Below are 20,578 nucleotides of genomic sequence, written 5' to 3'. Positions count from 1 at the left end.
ACACATTGCTTAAAGCTTTCTCAGTGGCACCACTACAAACAGACCACATGTCCAGAAAGGAATGATATCAGCAGCACATCCTATGCAGGGAATATGGGCGAAGGCTTCTGGACAGCATAGTTTATTTTATTTTTTCCCCTAATTTAAAATGACTGTTACAATTGAACTAGATGCTTTGTCCTAAAAATCAGAGTAGCAGCACCTTTTTTTTTTTTTTTTTTAGCTTTTTCATTTTAATTGCTACTGAAAATTCCTACATCCAATAAATCACTTGGCAATGTCCTCCTAAGCATGCAAACCTCCTTTAAGATCTCCATACATATTAAAAAAGCAGGCATGCATGACAGGACTCTTCTCACCAGCACTGAGAATATGTATTAACCTACTACCTGCTTGAATCCTGCCAGGGCACAGATGGAGAGCTGCCTTTCACATGCAGAAGGAAGATATGAAAAGTACTAAGTGCACAAGTATTTTTGTGCCTGTCACAAAAAAAACAAGTGAAAGAAGCACTTCCTCCCTCACAGTCAATTATAGCAGTATACCGTAGAAGTCAGTGTGGAGTACCAGTACAGACACTAAGAAGCCCCTCAGGAGGTCTGAAACACCTCACTGTGGCTAATGAATATTAGGGAAGAGAACAGACCTGAGATCTTAGGAATAATTTATTTTTAAAAACCCCAAACAACCGACAAGACACACATGCAATATGAAAAAAGTTTTCCTCACACACCAGCGAAAATATGGCATGTAACTGGGCCACACTATTCTTCTACTACTTAGTACTTAAATTTGTACAATACTGCTATACGGCATGATGCCTGAACACTAAAGTGGCAAGTGTCTGCCGGGTTATACACAAGAAAAGTTGATCTTTCACTTTAAGTTTTGACACAATTCAATTAGCTTTGTAATAGATCTATTTTTTTTTCCTTATCAACCAGAGCAACATTATGTACTGCTTCTTCAGGAAGGTTTCCTGTATACAATAAAGCAGCTCTTAAAACAGAGGAATGCCCCTTTTTTTCACTGTCTGCTGCAGAACATGGACTCTCGGTTTTAGCTGTGAAAACTCATTGTTATTCAAATTTCCATTTAAATTCAATAAAATCTGCTGATTCAAGCTAAAAGCAAACTCACACTGTGAGTTTCCCTTGCTTGCACAACAGATGAGGCTTACTACTCCAGTGTCTGATCTTAACCATTTAAAAGCAACTGCTCAACCCTTAAAAAGTAAATCAACCCTTCTTGGAATCATTCAATATTTAAGGATCAAAGAGAACTCGGAAGGAAACTCGGAGCTGGTTCAGTTGCCTTTGGAACATAACAAAAGCTCAAGGCAGCACCCCTGTCCACAGATGATCTGGTTTAGCGCAGTAGTTTTCCAACACACTGCAGAAGGAGGCACAAGGCACTTGGTGACATTCTGACCTGGGACTTAAAACAGGTAGACAGGAAGGTAACAGAGGGTCCCAAAGAAAAGGAACTACCTTTGCTGCGACCAGAGTGGAGATACCAGTCTTCAGGAGAGGTTTAAATATGAAAAATACATAGATATTTCTAGGACAAAAGCAGAGAGGTATGAAGGGTAACAAATAGTATATGCAGAGGTAAAAAGCAGCACAACGGTGAAGACAGACCCAATCAGATGAACGTGAGCAAAAAAAAATCTAGTAAGCAGCTACTGGCACTTCAACAGTGGAATAATATAAGTATTTTGGTGGAATCTAATGTCAGAAGTAAAACAGAGATCAAACTGGCCCAATAGTGGCTATACCAGACTAGCAGACCCCTTCAGGAGTTACTGCTGAAAGCAACTGTACTGAAGTGGGTAGTCATCCTCTTCACAAAGCACTAATTTCTGACCTATCCACATAATCTTTTACTTTCTGATCCACTTTCAACAGGAAGCCATACTCCTGAGAAGAGATTTACACTTCCATGTTTTGTGGTTTTGTCACATCCTACTGACAGCAGTCGTTCTGCCTCTTCTCCACTCTGTAAGGTAACTTACTTCAGCAGCTCCAGGGTTTTGTGATCCAAGGCTAATCTAGGATTTCCAGTCAGGTCCAGCTCTTGTAGTTTTGGAGGCAGGTTTTCAGGCAATGTGACTTCACTCAGTTCATTGCAGCTTAGGTCCACGCACTGTGAAACGAAAGCAGCCAAATAAGAAAGAGAATTCATCTGTCATCAAGATCGTACAAATTTTGATTAAATGTAGTAATGTGTGTTTTGTGAAGAATAAAGGCTGCAACCATGACCCAAGACCATTCATTTAAGGAAGCAGTTCTTACAAAAATTTAATATGGCATTTAGCCATCTTACCAGGTACCTGGGACACCTAGTAATATGTTCCCTCCATTTCCATCTCTGGCCTGGTATTACCAGTAAATTTTTTCTGCTCTTCAGAGACAAAGATGGTCAGTGTATTTTCAAGTATTTAAGAAAAAAATGTTACTGATGAAACCAGTCTTTTGATAAAGGAAGTGGAGATAAATACAGTTGGGGTTTCTAAGCATAGCAGTCCTTCCTCCAAAGTCAGTTTAAACCAGCATGAGTATAAGCAGGCTCTCAGGAATTCAGTATTTACTGAGGGATATTAAAATGAGCAGGGTTATGAATGCATGAGGAGGGGAGGAGGAGTAGAGGGGAGAAAGAAAAAAAATTGGACCAGTTTGAAACATGGTTTTATCTCATCTAATCTTAGATGGATTCATATTTAAATATGAACTAAATAAAATGAGTGAAAAAAATTAAAGCTTAAATATTTCAGAAAAAAATATGATATAAAACAGCAGAAAAACTTGCTGGCTACCCACCAGCTAAGCATTAATTAGCTAGAAAAAGTGCATTAGAATGACAAAATCCCCAAACAAACATTGTTTAAAGCTGCATGTCCAGATGAAAGTCAATACACAGGGAAAAATACAGCATTTTAGAACAAAACCAACTCTCCACACCCTACTACAGGGCCATCAGTGTAGCATGCAGCAAAAACAAAAAAAATTTGAGATGACAGAGCAGGCTGGTATTTAACAGAGGACAGAAGAACTACCTACATGTTTCAGAAAGATCATTTCCTACTTCCAACCTCCGAAAAGAGAAACACTTAAAACTTAAAAACAGAAACTTAAAACACCCCAGAAAGCTGAAAGGGGTGCGGGGAGGCTTTTCCTAGCTGCTCATTTTGACCATTACGTTATTTCCATTGATACAAGTGAGACACTTTCATTTTTGTAGGTACATTCAAAGAAATTGGGTCCTGAGCTGGAAGAAGGCATAAGATAACCTAGTGAAATCTGGAAAAGAAAAATCTCCCCACACTTTATTAAATACATGCAATGGAAATAACGAATTTCTGACCCAAATCTTGAATCCTGAGGTTGTTTAATACGGAGTCCTTATTATCTATGAAGAACAAACTGCTGATAAGGAAAAAAAGCCTGATAAGGAAATCAGAATTTAAATCTGTCACGCAAATAAAACAGTAGACAGCTTAAGAGAACAGTTATTCCAGAGAGCTTTTTCTACTCTGTGCAACTCCTTGCTGCTTCCAGAGAGCCAGTAATTACTTTGCAGATTAAAGAAGCTGCCAGCAGGCCTTGCTCTGTTCAACACCTCGATGCCATTATGAATTTGATGGAAGAGTGTGCTGGAATAACAAGTACAGAAATCGGTAAAGTAATTTCATTGTTCTCATCAAATGCCCAATATGCCAAAGGTAGCAACACTCTACAGCAGATCCCTTGGTCCCTAGGCACTAGTGAAGATGCTTATTTATCAGGTTAGGATTTCTTAGATCTTATTTGTACTGTTTGAAGAATAGGCTAAGAGGGACCTTCTGCATATCTATGTTAAATTTAGTCCTTATACTACTCCCCAGGAAAGCATATTTCCTTACTGATTCCAACTTCCTACGGCATTATTTTAATGCAAGCTGGTTTAGCCCCACCCATGCAGCGCCAGCAGAACAACTCTTGCGGCTGCACACAGGATCTCACACTGGAAACGCCAGCTGGAAGACAGGATTTAATATTCAGCATTTGCTTCACTGCATTTACAGCATTGTGGCCACTTTGTTCAAGGCTGGAAAGGACTTGAGTTATCTCCAGTTGTGACTGAAGGTGGCCATACCAGTACTAACCTATTTAACCAGGAGAGAAACTACCAAAGATTGAGAGTTCCTCTAAGATGCAACTGCTACTAGATCTTCACTTATTTCGGATCTCGAGGTAATGCTCCTGTGAAAGACAAGCTTGACCAAGAACTTCCACAAGAAATCTCCATATCACACTCACCGCAGCAGCCCAGCAAGACAACAACGAAAGAGAAGCAGCTCATCAGTCAACAAAAACTGGATGATAAAGCCAGGTCCTGGGTGGGAAAAGCAAGCCCGGGTCGCTGAGGTCTGCTCAAGCAGTAACGACTACTCAACTGTTTGACTGCGAAAGAACACCGTGATGTTGAATAACAATTCAAAAAGGGCCCTTTTTTATTTTGTAAGGCAAGGAAACTGAAGTAGAACAATGGCTCTAAGTAAAAGTCCTCTGGGGCATTGACTCAGGTGTGTGTGCTTCTAGCTGCTCAGCCATCCGCAGAAGACATTTCAGTGTGCACAGACAAACCTAACTCTGACAGTATAAATAACTGTCATAAAATACAATAAAAAGCCTAAAAAATGTATTGTATAAGAGATCTCAGAGACATTCACCAGCTCTTCAACACAGAGGACAACAGGTAACTTTTGTAGCCTTGACTGTAGTGTGTAAAAAAGGCTTAGAGACAATGGTATCACTAAAATGACCTTGTGTTTGGAAATCCTGGAGTTACTGCAACTGTAAAAGCACCATAATTCATACTAGCTTTCCTTCTGAAATTATTTCAGACAGCATAGTAACTGCTGCTACTAACTGTTCCAGTATCACTGACTCCAAAATCATAACATGTCAGCCTTTCAGGCTAATTAAATACAGAAGGCAAAACAGCCATTACCCTCAGGTAACGGACTTTCCCAAGAAGTTTAGAGCGTTTGAATGCCACCTCAGTTAAAATTAACCATCAAATGAGATAAAATCACAGAGGTGACATGAAACGATACAACTCTGTGCTTTGCTACAAGCAAGCTTATTTCACCAAATAACCAAATCCATACTTAAGCAATAAATTCTGAACTAACCTTGGTACATTTTGAATGCTCTCACGTACCTAAGAAGGAGGTCCGGTTAAGCTAAGCAATAGATACAGGCAGGCAGCACAAGCTTGACCTCCAAACTGACAAACACCAACCCTGACCTAGAGAAACCACCAAGAGGCCAGAACCACCCCTGTGCTCCGCAAGGCACCTTCCCATCTAGCAGCTACATGAGCTCATCTCACATAAGTCAAAACCAGGCTTGGGTACTGACGAGGCATTTTCTTTCCACGGAAGTGGAGTCCTAGAGCACTATGCCCTCTTAGATGAAGTCACACATGCTATTTCTGCAGTCCCAAAACAGTTAGTGACATTCATGCCTCTTTTGTCTGCTAAAGAGAACTAAGTAACTGTAGGGAACCAGCAGGAAGAAACCGCCAGGTCTTCCAAGAGCGTTCTTCTGCTAAGCGCTGTTGCAGAGTAGCACTTTAAATACTGATGCTTTTATAAAACATTTCCCTAAAACACATGAACAAAAGGAAAAAAATCAATTGTTCCCTATCAGCACGTATACGTTACTCTCATTTTTAAATTTTTTTTTTTTTTTTACCACCACCCTCATATTTTTAAAGAAATGTTTACTGCGCAGAGCCTCTCTCCCCCACCCCAATTCTTCCTTTAACAAAAAAGGCTTTACTTCTGATTGATTCTAAATGGCCCTCCGCTTCCTCTGGCCATTGTTCCAAAGAGGGAGGAGTATTCACAAACCCACAAGTTTGCTTGAGATTTCCCGGCTAAAACCACAAAGCTCATCTTTACATGTACTTGCTGTCCAACAGAATTATTGCTCCTGCTGCTTTGCCTGACCCCAGACACTGAGGCACGCACAGCAGTCTGGGAACTTAGCCTTTTGACTTTACAGAGCGCCTGAAAAGACACTGAAGTTGTTTTGAGTCTGTGAGTAGGTAATCAGTTCTCTGCCTCAGAAAACGACAGATTTTATGCTGTATCGCAAGATTTGTACGTTGCGAGTTAACCATCTCCCAGCTCTGGCCAGCAGAAACAGCAGACAGTGTGAAATATTCTGCACGATAGCCAGGCGAGAAGCAGGAGCTCGATTCACAAAAGGTAAGCAGTAGCGGTCTTCAGCCTGGTCAAGCAAAGAATGCGTCCAACAAAAGGAAGTGTCAGGAAAAGTACAGAATTACTTCTGGAAACACAGACAAGAGACGGATTAAGCATTACTCCGGCTGTGCAAAATATGACTGTAATTAGGAAAATTAAAGTAGCTTGCCTGAATAGTCAAATCCTGCGCTCCTGGAATTTATCTCTGTCCCCAAGGCCTATCATATTTTGCAGCTTCAGCGCTTTTTAACACTCGCTGTAAACAAAGTCCATTCCTACACAATCAATCAATTGCCAAGGCAGCAAGAGTTAATTACACATAGCTCTTGCCAAATGTTTAAGCCTTATAATAACAGACTGTCACAGGAAGACGATTAACACTTATTTGGCAGAGAAGATAGGATCGAGTGAAGGTGAGTGTAAAATCAGATTCTGAGGCTCTTCTTCCATTCCACTCTGAGGCAGCACAGGGGCGAATACTTTGCATATGACCTCAGAGGAGAAAGCAGCTGTCAGATCTCCGTAATTTCTGAGCATTTACTACTCCATAGCAATAAGAGACCTGAGGGGAGAACAGAATCAGTGAAGTCGCATTATACTTGCTTCTTCCAAAGCACATTCATTCCTTACCTTTATTTCAGAAAGCTGCATGACTTCTGGGAAGACTTCGATGCAGTTGGAGTGAGCAATTACAGTATGCATACGTCTGCAGTTCATGATGGTTGTTGGAATGGCTTTCAGTTTGTTCCCACTAATATCAATTTCCTCCAACTCTTCCAGCTTGGCCATTTTGCTATGAAAACAAGTTTCAGAATTTTTCTTTTAATAGATACGCATATTTTATTTTGAAGTGGTGATAAAAGCAGTGGTTTTCATTATTTTAAGAAAATAAAATCGCAGACTTTGATCCTGGTTCACAGCAGTGCCTGTCACCTCTCCTCACATCAGACACTAACACAGTTGTGGAACAAAATATGTGCTGCCTCTGTCACTGTTTTGTTAATGCTACTTTTCAAATGACTTATTTTGCTTACATTCCCCCTGCTCACCAGCTCACTTTAACTCTTTTCCTCCTTTCTTCCCCTTTCTTTCAACCCTAGTTTCTCACTTCATGCCAGATTTCCCCCTCTACCTTCCAGCATCCCACTCAGCCCTTCCCCTAATTCATCTCCCTCCCTGCTTGCCGTTCAAGTCCAGCTGCTCAGAACATCACACAAGGACAGAGATGTCTCTTCCTTTATTTATTGGCATCTCTTTTCCAAGGTTGCACCACATCAGCTTTACAGCGCATCTTACACTTGAAAGACTTCTGATTATAACAGAGTGAATTGAAAGCACAGAAATTGCTGCCAAGGCAGAATCTCCTTCTGGAGTAAGAGGACTTTTCCCTAGTGGAGTTTAGGCCACTCAACGAGGCCATTCCCAGACTGATATGCTCACAGATCTCTGGCAAGGAGAAGCCCACCAGGTGTAAGCAAAGTGACCAAGCCAGGGAAAACAGAAGACCTCCTTGCTTGACTTCAAGGAAGATACTGTGTTCATGCTGAATCAGTCCAGTTGAAGAGTTTCAAGCACAATCAAAACACATCAACTAGCACAGAGGACTCTGTGCAATGCAAGAGAGGGTAGCAATATGCAAGAAGGCATAGCAGGTGAATCCACCCACTGCAGTATCACTACATTCAAAATACAGCCTGTGCCACCACACTTTTGTGCAATTTAGTTCTTCCTGTAAAAATGTTTCAGGATGCCCACCCACTGGTGGGCCAGAAGCAGTGAAACCAGTTACTTACCTCGCAGGGAAGCTCTGTAGGCGATTGTAAGCCATGTGCAAGATTTTCAGGTGCGGATGGCCTGTTAACAAGGGTACACATTTATCTGTGAGGTTGTTATTGGTCAAATACAACTCCTGCAAGATGCTATGGGTTTCTTCAGAAAGAGTGGCTGGAGGAAGCATTTCCAGTTTGTTGGCAGAGGCATTAAGAAATCTCAGGCTGCAAAGACAAGTTGCATAAGGGAGTTCAGAGAAACATCCTGCAGGTTTTGTCTAGAATTATAAATACATACTCTATTTTTAAGAGTTAAGATAATTATAAAGCAAAGGTCAAAAGCAACAAGTTCAAAAAATGGATAGGAACACCAGAAGTCTAGCATTATATAACAAAACTTCGGATAACGTTTTAAAATTAACACATTGTACGACCAAAACATAAGCAAAATGAGTACGTCAAAATGCCTCTATCCCCTTATCAAGACCTCAGTACCTCCAGCATTACTACAGATGTACCTGCATTTAAGAGCAGTAACAAATCACATCATTTCCATATTCATTCCACATAAAAATGAATTCTGAATTCATCATCAACAAACTATGAGAGTATAGCTTGCCCTTCAAGTGACTAAAAGAAGCCACTGGTAAAAAGCCAGCCAATTTTTCAGTATTTTAAATACTGGCTAGGGTGCAGACAGTATTTTGTTTAAACCTGCAGGCATGAAAGCAACTACAAAATATGAAAAAGTACTCTCTGAATATTTGGATAACTAAAGATGCACCAATCACAAAGAAACACCAACCCTGAGACCAAGCAGTTGTTTACGTTTTATATTTTAAAGAGAGCCAGTGCTAACAGAAGATCGCTATATAGTTCTTGAGCGTCCTTCCCCTGCTCTCCAAAGTAGGGGAAGCCCTTGTCAGTATTTTCTGCAGTCCCACCACAAGCAGCAAGGACTGAAGAAGCACAGAAAGGCAGTTATTCTTTCTCTGTCAAGGGACCTTCTCCAGTATGGGAACAAGACCTGTCCAGGTATAAGTACTGCCCACTCCTGCCAGTCTAGTTCTGCAGGCGGAGGATTCATGTTTCTTTACAGGAGTTTGGTGATCACAGCAGCATTGGAGGAATACACACTGTAGGCATCTTGAGGGCTAGAATTCACACAAGCAATTCTAAAGAAATGGAAAAATAAGGCTATTTATCCTTTAGTAACCAACTCTGGCATGACTATGCCTTTTCAACAGCACTAAGAACTCCTCTCTCTTCCTTCCTCCCCTTTTCAGAAAAGGCTGCCTTAAAGAACTTGCAATACAGAAGTAAGTGTGTGCCTGCCAGTCTGCAGAGACCGTGTTCAAACCAGGCTGTACCGCTCGTACCAACTAACTGGAATGGGCAGCTGCAACAGGCAAAGTTGCATTCAAGAGACAAGACTCAGAAATGAGCTGGCTGAAGCCTATAAAGCCACTGATCAGGACACAGAAGGTAGGTGCGCTCATTTCATCGGTCAACAGAGAAAGTGATAAAATACTGATAGCTTCTCCCATGCACGCAGGAATCTACACTGACCTTTAAGGTCTATTAATGAATGAAAAGGATTTGCAAGAGTTCCAGCTGGTTGAAACTTGCTGAGCAGCAAATAAGGGTCAGACATGCTACAGAGGAGTCACGTGGAATGCCAAAGGATTTGAAGAACCACTATTTCCATCAGAAGCAAAAATCTCTCAGCACTGCACAGAACTGAAACTAGGTTAGCTGTTTTACACAGACAGCGGAGTCCACTTAGGAGAAACACAGTTTAATCCTCAGGCTCATTCATTATTCACAAGGGTGGTAAAACTCCAGAGGAAGAAGGAAGGAGAGGGAGTATTAATACAGAGAAAGGAATAAGCGGCTGAAAGGTTTTTTAAAATTATTTATTTATTCTAAGAAGATGCTGCTCAATTTCACCCTCTAGATATAAACTAAAAATATATTAAGCTCATTCAAAGTTGGATTATTAAACTGAAGCATACCACATCAACAGCTCCTGTACTTTAATTAAACACCAGAAAGCACATCTATTGCTAAACTACAGACAGCTATTCTTTTGCAACTTCAATCTAATATGCATGACAGTCTTCTCTCTCCACAAAAAAAGGCACTTTGATTAACATTAAAGCCACAATATCTTTTGTACCACTCATAGTACAAAATGGTTGTCTTCAGCTCAGCCTGGAAAGGCTTAAGTAATAAAAAGGTTTAAGGCTGCTGGGAAAAGTGAACTTTCACAGGAATACGATGGGCCTGAGAGGTGGCAGCAAAACATCCCCCAAGAAAGGGCATGTTCTGCTACCCTGAAGAGGGATCTGTATTTTACCTACGTTCTTGCAAGCTGCACCAGAATAACCTGGAGTGTTTCACAGGTACCTTCTTCTAATAACGGAGACAAACAGACAACCTATGGCTATGAAGTTCAGAAGAATGTAAGTTTGCCAAATACAGCTAGCTCAAAACACAGCTGAAAGCTTTGAGTAAGAAAAAGTACATTGTTTACAAAAAGCCAAAATTAATACAGTCTACTATACTGAAGCCATTTTAAATTCAAAAGAAAAAACAATGAAACAAAAGCTCTTCTGTTTTTAATAAACTGTCAACATTGGCGGAATACAACAAGAAATGTCAAGCTGTTCCCTCATGGGTATTAAAAGTGGCCAGAATCTACATATTCTTGCCAAAAAAAGTTTTGATGCATATATTTTCTAATGGGGGAAAGCGGAGACGAGAGGCGTTGCTCTGTACCCCCCTGCCCTTTTGCCAAAACTTCCAGAGAGCGATATGACAACATTGGAAGCAAATCCTCATCATCCTGACCTCCAGTTTAGTGCCTTGATGTGAAGAAGGTTTAGGTAGCTAGCAAAATCTTGCCAACAGTCTAGAATGGGAAGCCTGTGGTAGCTGGGTATCTCACCTACCCCATACATAACAACTCTCAGCTGGGCAGCACTCAACAGTCAGGTTCAGGACAGTCACATACTAATCTCTGTCTGTAGTCGACATCATTAGAATTAAATTAACTTCTTAGTAAGTGTATGCTGCTTATTTACATGTTCCTTTTGACCAGCTGTTACATTAAAACGATAAAATCATTCTGAAACAATAATTGTTTCAAGATAGTCTCTGGATTAAAAAAAAAAAAAACCTCACAACAAAAAACCAGGGGGGTATCACGGTTTGAGGCTGGGCCGGCCACTAACGAATGACAGACGCTCGCTACTAACCCCTCTCCCCTCCCAAAAGGGAAAAGGAGAGAGAACAAGGGAGAGAGACTTTACGGTTTGGAAAAGATAACTAAAACAGCTTTAATGGAACAATAACAATAAAAGAAAAGATAATAAGAAGAATAAGGAAAAAAAAATGAAATATATACAGTATGTACAAATATATACAAAACCAATACCGAACCCAACTCCCCCCCCACCCTGATGACAATACGTCACCACCACACCGCAGGGCTGGCACTGGGGCAGTCCCAGGCTGGACTCAGCAGCAGACAGGGACGGGATGCAGGAGCTGGACTCAGGCACTAGATTCAGGGATGCATGGATCAGTCCTCCTCAGATGTCGGCCATCGAAGAAGAGCGAAGGGGAGCGAAGGGGCGAGACCCTCGTGATCTCTCAGCTTTATACTGAATATGACGTCTATGGGATGGAATACTCTGTTGGTCAGGTTTGGGTCACCTGTCCAGTTCGCTCCTCCCTGTAGGTGCGACTCTTTTCACTCCTGGCACCCCAACACGCAGTACAAGATTCAGCAGTGACCTTGGTCGCCATAAGAACAAGTATAAGCAAGGGCCTCTCTGCATACCATTCCTTGGTACGAACTATAAACATCAGGCCTTATCATTGCTAGGAGCAGTCACTGTCTGGAAAAACATGCTGCTGTTTCAGAAAGTGCTGGTAGTTAGAGGAGACTTAACTGAAAAGTTAAAGCACTAAAACAGAATTAGTTCTGATTTAGCCCAAACCAGGACAGGGGGAGACACCAGTCTTTGGGCAGAGAACAGAACAAACCAGCAGATTGCTGCTGCCAAAGCTTTGTCAATTCTGTGCTATAATCTGATGTCCAAAAAAAAAAATAATAAAAAAAAATCTGTACTTGCCCATCAAGTTTTCCCTTGTGCTAGTTTAACACAGAAGTCCTCCTCCAGGTTATTTCCACTTCCCTATTTCTTCATCCTTGTGCAACGTGCCAGCTGCTACATTAGAAGGCACATCTTACAAATGCCCTCCAGAGGAGTGGAAATTTACTTGGACACAACTGTTCCCATCTCTCTTGTGCATGGGCTTAAACTGATTCATGTTCCTTGAAGATATCCCACTCATATTGCTTATCAGATGGATGCAGAATGTCAAGTATTAAAGCTCAGTCCAAAATTAATTGTTTCCCTTTCCAACTCCACCCACACACTATACCACAAGCTCATGAAAAAAAGTACAGCATCACTACAAAAACCTGAATTCAGCAGCCTGCGCACATACCACAGTATAATATAGCGAGGAGAGCATGAATTAACAAGTACTAAAAGAGTATCGAGATTAAGAAATGAAGGCGCTGGCAGAGATGCCAGAATTCTTCAGCTTTGACAAGGTGTAAATTATCCTCTGGGGTAATAATATAAACATTGATCTCTGGCTGGAGTAATTCACCTTCAGTTTTATGGGGTATTAAAGAACAATCCCTTGCTGGATTTAACTTCTCCAAGAGACAAAGCAGAGGAAGAAAATCTTCTACTGAAAACTGCAAAAGGTTCAACATTTTTTAACACCAATGCCTACCTCTAGCACACACAAAAGCAGAGTACAGACAATTGTGAGAATACAGCACCTCCATTCCTCACAGAGGTAAAACTTGGCAAACTTGGCTTGCTAGTAAGGTTGAGACCACCACTGAAAAATATAACTCCTCCAAAGAGCTTAGGAATGTTCAACATATTAAAAGGAGTGACACACACAACTGCATCCAATGGCAAAGCAGCAGCAAATCAAAACTACTACTGATAAGAGCTGGAAAGAATACTGCAGCTGCAAAAAGAGAATATGCAGAGAAATCAAGATCTTCAGTTTGGCCTGTGCCCCAAGATCTCTATCAGCACAGAGCAATCAAAATACAAAATTTCTTCTTCAGTCCCTTCTGCGGAGACATGCCCTCAATTTCTGACCGCCTAATCCTAAAATATTTTATGATTGTGGTAGCAGGCATGTGAGGAAGAATCCTGTAAGCTAAGCATGTCTGGGGGGGGGGAGAAGAAAGAGGGGAATAAAAAAAAAATAAATCAAGGCAGTTTTGCCAGCCCATGCAAAAGAGGGTATTTCTCCTTTAAAAAAAAATTAAAATAAATAAAAGGACGGAAGCATTCAAGTGAATCTCCTTCCTGTTGATGGACTGCCAAAAAAAAACACTTAACTGCCACTGTCTCCTCAGCTCTTACTTTCCAACCTATCTTTAGCTGTTTTGTTAACTGGGATGTCCCCAGTTTCTAATATATCTGCTTGCAAACCCTAACCTACCAGCAAAGAAACAAATGCAGCTAAGCATTTCTAGAACAAAAGTATGTGCATCAAATACTCAAATAGGTCTTTACAGTCTTTTGACTTTGTTTCCTCCCTCACTCCTCCTGCAACCACGACAGGACTGAATACTTGCACCAAAAAGAAGCAGCCACAGTGGGTGGAAATAGCAAATATGAAACAAGAGCAAGTTTAACTGGGTCCAGAACTCCAGTCAAAAAAAACCCAAAACCAAACCAAATTAAATCACATCAGAACAAATGAATAGAAAATCAAAATGGGTAAGAACAGCTGAACAAAGCTGAAAAGAAGAGTCACACAGACAACAGTGGGCTCTGAATAGCTGACATTGGCTTAGCCACCATAGCTGGCCACTACCAGACACTACAAAACAAAGCCCAAGGTTTAAGCTGTGCACATCACAGGTACACACACATCTTCACTACACAACTGCTTTAAATCGTCTGGTGGCTGTTTTAAGTGTTCATACTGAAAGCATTCATACTAACTGGAAAGGAAGTTCAGACAAGAAGCAAACCCTCATCCTTCACCATGTCTCCATTTTTAACCCCCTCTGACCACTGCCACTACTTTACTACCACAGCCAGCTAAAGCTCTTGGATGCTTGCTCGTCTTATCCAAAGAGCATTTTGTACAACAGTTTTCATGCCATCAAACGGCCGTTTGCTGCAAGCTGGTCAAGGAAGGCAGTAAAACGTCTGTATGAGAATTGGACAGAGCAGGAAAGGCATCACAACAGATGAAGCAGCAGATAGAAATGAAAGGCTGCAGGAATGCAGGTGAACAAAAAAAGGTTCAGGACTCAGCTTGGGAGTTCTCCCCATCAGCCATAGCACTCGCATGAATTCTCTGGTTTTGCAGCATCTGGTAATGAGAAATGAAGATATTATCTAGCTGCCTCTGTGGCCCTCATCTTGCCAAGAAAATCCCCACCCTACAAGAAAAATCCTTGCTAACATGATCAAGATGTGCATAGTTTTAGAGTGCAATAAAGAGAACCAAGTTCTGTCTTGGTCAGAGAAACATTTCACAGGCTAATCCTCAATTTCTCATTGAGTAAATTTGAAATACAAAATCAATTACAAAGCAGACCAACAAAATACCCCTAAATTATACTCTCCAGCAGAGACTGACACCTTTTCATTGTTTTTTAAAGGATTAAGGCAGAAAAGCAATGTTTGTTTATTCTTCTATGAAGAGAACAGAGGTTTTTCAGTATTTTTTTTCCTTTTTTTTTCAGTGAAAGTGAAATTCTCTCTGTGCACCAATGCACTGATTTCCCTCCCTTCCTTAGATGTTCCAGATGTCAAAGCCCACCAGTGCTTGTGCTGAAGTTTGCCCAAGGCACTCCACACCCACTTTGCCAAACATTCAGGATTGAGAAGGAGAAAGCGTTTATAATTCACAGCATGAGACTTCATATCCAGACAAGATATCATCGGACAGTTGCACAGACCTGAGCAACTTTCCAAAAAAACCAAACTAATCTTTTCAAGGCTACAAAAGGTAAGTAATTTTATGGTGAGATAAAGGTTCTGTAAGGTAAAATGATTTGTCCAGCATTACATGCTGGGTAGAGACCATGGCAGACCACTCAGGAAACCCAGTTCTCTTGGCATGTCTGGCAGTACAGATTGTGCTTTGCAGGGAATGTTTGGACAAGAGAAGCGTTTTACCCTTTTTAAAACAAACCAAACCCAATCCCTGAACACCCTTACCTGGCCCAGACCCATTTTTCTTGACACTTAAGTTGCTGACAGATGCAAACATTTGAAAACAAAATAAAAAGAAAGATGTTTCCTGTAGGAAATCCCAAACTTAAAATTCATACATTGTGCACTAATCTGCACTGCTGTTTTCCCTCACAGTTATCACTTTTGCAGCAGTCATAGGACCATCAGCATGGACAAGCCATATGCAAGCCAAGTCATCTAAACCAGTAAAGGGGTAGGGAACAAGGGGAGAACAACCCCACCCAAGCCAACTGCTTCTGTTACCATTACAAGCGAGGACGCTGCAGCAGTGATGAGATGCCACAATTGGTAAGCTCTGTTCATCTGCGACAGTACATGACTTTGCTAATACCTGTAGAAGACTTTGAAAACCCATGCCCTGTACTGCTCAAAAGCTGCAGAACAAACCTGCAGAGGGGAAAAAAAGCCCAAGCCAGAATTGGCCATTTAATACTGTTATTCAGTGTTAATTTTAATTCTACCTCTTCTGAGCACACTTTCAGCAAACTTCTGGAAATCTACCCCCAGTCCTGGTTTTAACCTCTCCTTGTTCATTTTGGCATCACCAAAAAAAAAAAAAAGAGGGGGGCCAAAGGGGAGGGGGGGGAGGGGGGGCGCCAAAGGGGGGAGGGGGGGGCGCCAAAGGCGGTGTCGGGCCAAAGGGAAAAAAAAAGCTGTCTAGTTTTGTAGCTCAGTTAAAAAGCTGAGTTGCAGTACAAAAATTTCAGGTTCTCTCTCACTGCGAAAATTGCACTAACTTACATCCTAGATCTACAACATGTTTTTTGTAGAAATTTTGCAAAATTATTTCTCTCTTTGCTTTCACAGATGCCAGTAGCTTTCAGAAACTCACTTAAAGTTTCCTTTCCTTTCCAAGTTAACAGTGAGGAATTTCAACTTGAGACCTGCAAACAGCTTTTTTTTTTAACCTAAATTTGCAACACCCTGTAAAAAAACTTCTTACAAGCTTTCACTTCTGAAGTTCATACAGTCTTCTCATGTACAATAGTTTGAAAAGTCATCCACAAGACAATTACAGCTGCTGATGAAACATGCTTGCCACACAAACACACTATGAATTTCATGACTTTTAAACAGAAATGTGTAGACAGTCAGGGTCTGGCGGCCGGAAGATATCGCGCTGTATGGAAACATAGGGCCCCCCCCTCCTGACAGCCAATAGTGCCTAGTTTATGATGTAAGCAGACGGAAATGAGGTCATAAACCCAAGCTATATAACGCTGTGTCACCCAGCAATAAACGCCGTTTGCTGTCCACCACATTGGTGTCAGTGACCTGATGGCCCGAGCGGCCCGGGGAAGGCCGCCATGCCGTTCCTGAACCAGGTCGCCACGCCTCCAAAGGCAGCAGAAATGTGCCTGATAATTGCAATTATTACAGCAGTAAGGTTGCCAAGTTTCAATGCTTTGACTACACTTTTATGTAAAGTCTTAACTGAAACAGTAAATTAACGGAAGAGTAACTTTGCTGATAATCAATTTATTCCAAAGATGGTACCCTATATAGGCTTGAATGTGTACAGGTATGCAACAGTATTGGGTTTTTTTTGTTTTTTTTTTGTTTTTTTTTTTTTTTTTTTAAAAAATCAAAGTACCAAAATAATTTTAAAGGTTCTTTAAAGCAAATCAAGGCTGACATGTCTGAAATGTCACACTGGTTTCCAGAACCAAAACCCTGTCCCAGTGAAGTTCACCTTTTTAAAGATAATTTTTTAACCTAAATGATAAAAATTCCCCAGAACATTACTGTTCAAGAGTAAGTCAAGTTAAGAGTTTATTTAGAAACCATCTCAACCACCAACCTAATTCTCCAACTCCCAACTCTGTGAATCCCGGCAAACTTCATGACAGAATGAACAACAGTACAAAACCAGGGGGTCTGCAATACTCCTAACTGGGTGAGGAGCTGTGACAGTGAGATCACCACTACTTTTGCATCTCCACCTCTCAAGCAACCCAGGAGCTATGCATTCTTTTGTCACAGCTAGGACCAGAAATAAAACCCCACAGCACACAATCGCACTGTCTGTTAAACTATGCATAGGTTGAGCACTCGGAAATCCCATGACTGGATGTGGAAGCGCAGAGGTGCAAGGAACACTGACACCAAGCGAGGCAAGCCATCCACCATCCCCAGACTATGCTACCGCCCTCCCACATTTCAATCACAGCCACTGTACAGGATAGGCTCATACCCAGGAAGAAAGGTTATAAAGACTCTGAGACTAACGGAACAGTAGCATAAAATAAGAATCCAGAAAGCAAACCAAGTGGTGATACCAGCTAAATTAGTGACAAACATTCAAAAAGCATAAAAAAATTCACAAAGCAAGGCCAGCAGAGTAACTGAATTATTCTGACAGCCTTATGCACAGATTTTGTTTTGTTTGACAGGTATAAATAAGTTCTAGCCTCTTACTGAAGGGGAAAAAAAAAAAAGCTTTCACACTCCATCAAACAAGCCTAAGAAATACGTATTTAAAGAAACTGCCACTAACCCATCTCAGTGTATGTAGTAGAAAATAGCATGTGCTTCACTTTACAGCTAGGTTTCAAGAAGTAGGTGTTCAGTAGGAGCTTGGTGGGGGGAAAAAAGCAACCATATAAGGCAACAAAACCAGAATAAAAAGAATGTGTTTCAGTGAGTTGGGCAGACGTCTGTTCTTACCACACAAGGCTTGGCAACTTTCAAATCAGGGGAACCTCAGATCACCCTTTCAGACAGGAAGTAATCCACAAAGCAAGGTTCCTGACATGCAAGTTGAGATCAAACTTCTTTATATTTACCTGTCTGCTTTCAAAAGCAGGTTAGATGGCAGTTCAAGGAGCTGGTTGTGTTGCACGTCCAGGACCTCCACTTGTATTCGCTCAAGCCGATCTGGTAGCCTTCCTAACATGTTATGTCCTGCCAGCAGCTTACGCAAGCTACTATTGTAAAACAACCTTAGAGAAACAAAAAACACCAAATATGAGAAAAATATAAATGTAAGAGTCGCTCTGAGAATTTAGGTGCGGTATCACGGTTCATTACAAGAAAGTGATTCAGCTAGCTGATTAGCAGACATGGTATTATTACGCACAGATCCACGAATGTCTTCCCACTCTCCACCACCTTCTTGAAAAGGTTGTTCGGAGTCAGGGGAGGAGGTTTAAAGATGATTCAGGAGTGAAAGTAGTGAGAAAGGGTTATCTTATTGCACTGTATAAAACATGAATATAGAAGCACGACAGCGAAGGAAGTAATTGCTAACAATGGCTGCAAAAAACTGCACATGTGGGATCCCCCTAAGCTAATGGAAGTACTTCAAAAGTGTGGGTGAAATCAACAGTCACCCCACAAGCTTCATAGTGCTGTATTCATCATGTGCTGACTCATAATCCAATCCAATTCCCTACCCCCCCTTTTTCCTTTTCTGTTAATACCAGACTAACATAAAGCCTCCTTTCCAGTTCTACAGTGAATGAAATTTATCTAATCGGCTTTACTTTCTTGAGCTCTTACAAGCAATAGATGACTTGGAGTCCCACCTCCCAGCTCCATATTTTGGGGGGCTGGGGGAGAAGAGGGCAATGTAAAGAAGAAAGAACAAAACAGCTATTTTGATCAAATAGTAAAGCTAAAATTTGCAGTACGAACAATGTAATAAGGAGTTTAAAATCTGCACTTAAAGACCTCAAAAATGGAGCAACTCTCTATTTTGAACGGGAACCACTTTCAGCAAATTAAGAAAAAAAGATTATTCTTCATCTGCCACCTGTCTCACATTCCCGCTACCGTACTGTTTAATCTGGCAAGCCTGGGCATCATGCTGACCTGTTTCAATCAAAGACTCAAATTACTCAGCATTAAAGTGAAAATCTTCTTCCCTCTGTTACAATGACCCAAATACACATAACGAGCCTCCCTGCCCCTTCCACACAATACATCGGGTCATCGGATTGTTGTGCCAAAATAATCAATGAAGTATGCAGAGCATTTTCCCCTTGACAGATACAGTCATACTCCGTATCTGTGTGCCAGTGTTAACAGTTATCTCAGTTGGCTGGATCGTCTGCATTACAACCATGGATGCAAGTCAACCGCCAGCCGTATCATTCCAGAAGGCTCAACACGGGGTGAAAAGACTCAACATACAGTGATAGCGTATCTATTATGTTTTTGTTATTTAACCATTTTTGTTTCACTCTACTTTTACTGGAAAATCTGTTACTGATGTGCCTTTCTATTTATTTCCTTTCTTAATCAAGACTGGCCAGTATCATCAACACCAAATATTACAGGAAAATGCAGAATTGGTTGACAACATCTCAAAAAAATTTTATCACTTTGAGGCTTTTTTTGGATGGGTGGGGGCAGTGCCATTTCAAAATTTAAAAAGTTGAAATCACGGCAAAAACCTTAGCAATTAGCTTTTCTGTGAAAATATATTTTATAAATAAGTCAGAAGAAATGAGTAAGCCTTTGGGGGTTTTTGTTTGTTTATTTGTTTTCTCTTATTTTCCAAGTTACACAAGCACCAAAGGAACTGGGCTGCCTGAAGAAAGATTGAACCACCAGCATTTAACTAAGCAAGCTCCTAATGAGCCTGGGACACCTAGTTCTCAAGCTGGGTGGGGAACGAGGATGCTGGGACTGCTCTTCCCTGTGGGCAGCCTTCTCACTTGCCCAACTCCCACTGAAAGTTCTGATGGGATCAGAAAGTTCTAAGGACAAGCATGTCACCCAGCATCAGCATCTTCTGAGAAAACATGGTTTGGTGAAAGCACTCAGTCCATTCCTTTAGTAAGCAACTGTCCAAGAGAATACAATGTTGAATACAAATAGATCTTTAAAAAAAAATAAAGACAAAAGGAACAAAAATAAATACAGACATCTGTTCCCTGATGGCGGCAAGGTCATTTTGGAAACTCTTAATTGAAGCAGTTCCACTTTCTTTGGGGAATCTTTGGCAACGTCAGTTTTATGATAATGAATCTGTCCTGCATAACTAAGACTTTGTTATCTTTCAGCACTTTTGAAGCAGAAATGACTGTATTACAGCCCAGTGTACACTGTTCCCATTTTCTTTAATGGGGACAAACATTAGTACACAGTCCTCTATCTCAACTGCTTCAACTCTTTGTCTTCAAGGATTGTTTTTGCTGTTTCAAGCGGCAAACGCACACAGCATCAACTGTAGTTTGTTTAGATTAGGTGCAACCTTCAGCCTTCCAGGAAACTGCTGGTCA

General features: G+C 41.1%; 1 protein-coding gene across 1 annotated transcript in view; it reads right to left on the bottom strand.

Annotated features, from left to right (window-relative positions):
- PHLPP1 (PH domain and leucine rich repeat protein phosphatase 1) overlaps window positions 1-20,578 on the bottom strand; it is a 142,002-nt gene that overhangs the window by 9,136 nt on the left and 112,288 nt on the right. Inside the window, exons 10-13 of the mRNA XM_086468863.1 lie at window positions 18,137-18,292; window positions 8,050-8,250; window positions 6,887-7,049; window positions 2,015-2,145 (exon numbers count right to left, since the gene is read on the bottom strand). Of these exons, the coding sequence (XP_086324989.1) occupies window positions 2,015-2,145; window positions 6,887-7,049; window positions 8,050-8,250; window positions 18,137-18,292 (651 nt within the window). The remainder of the gene's footprint in view (window positions 1-2,014; window positions 2,146-6,886; window positions 7,050-8,049; window positions 8,251-18,136; window positions 18,293-20,578) is intronic.

The sequence above is a fragment of the Leptosomus discolor genome, chromosome 8 (genome assembly GCF_034619465.1).
Source record: "Leptosomus discolor isolate bLepDis1 chromosome 8, bLepDis1.hap2, whole genome shotgun sequence".
NCBI classification, from domain to species: Eukaryota; Metazoa; Chordata; class Aves; order Leptosomiformes; family Leptosomidae; genus Leptosomus; species Leptosomus discolor.
This window is presented reverse-complemented; position numbering and strand designations above follow the sequence as displayed.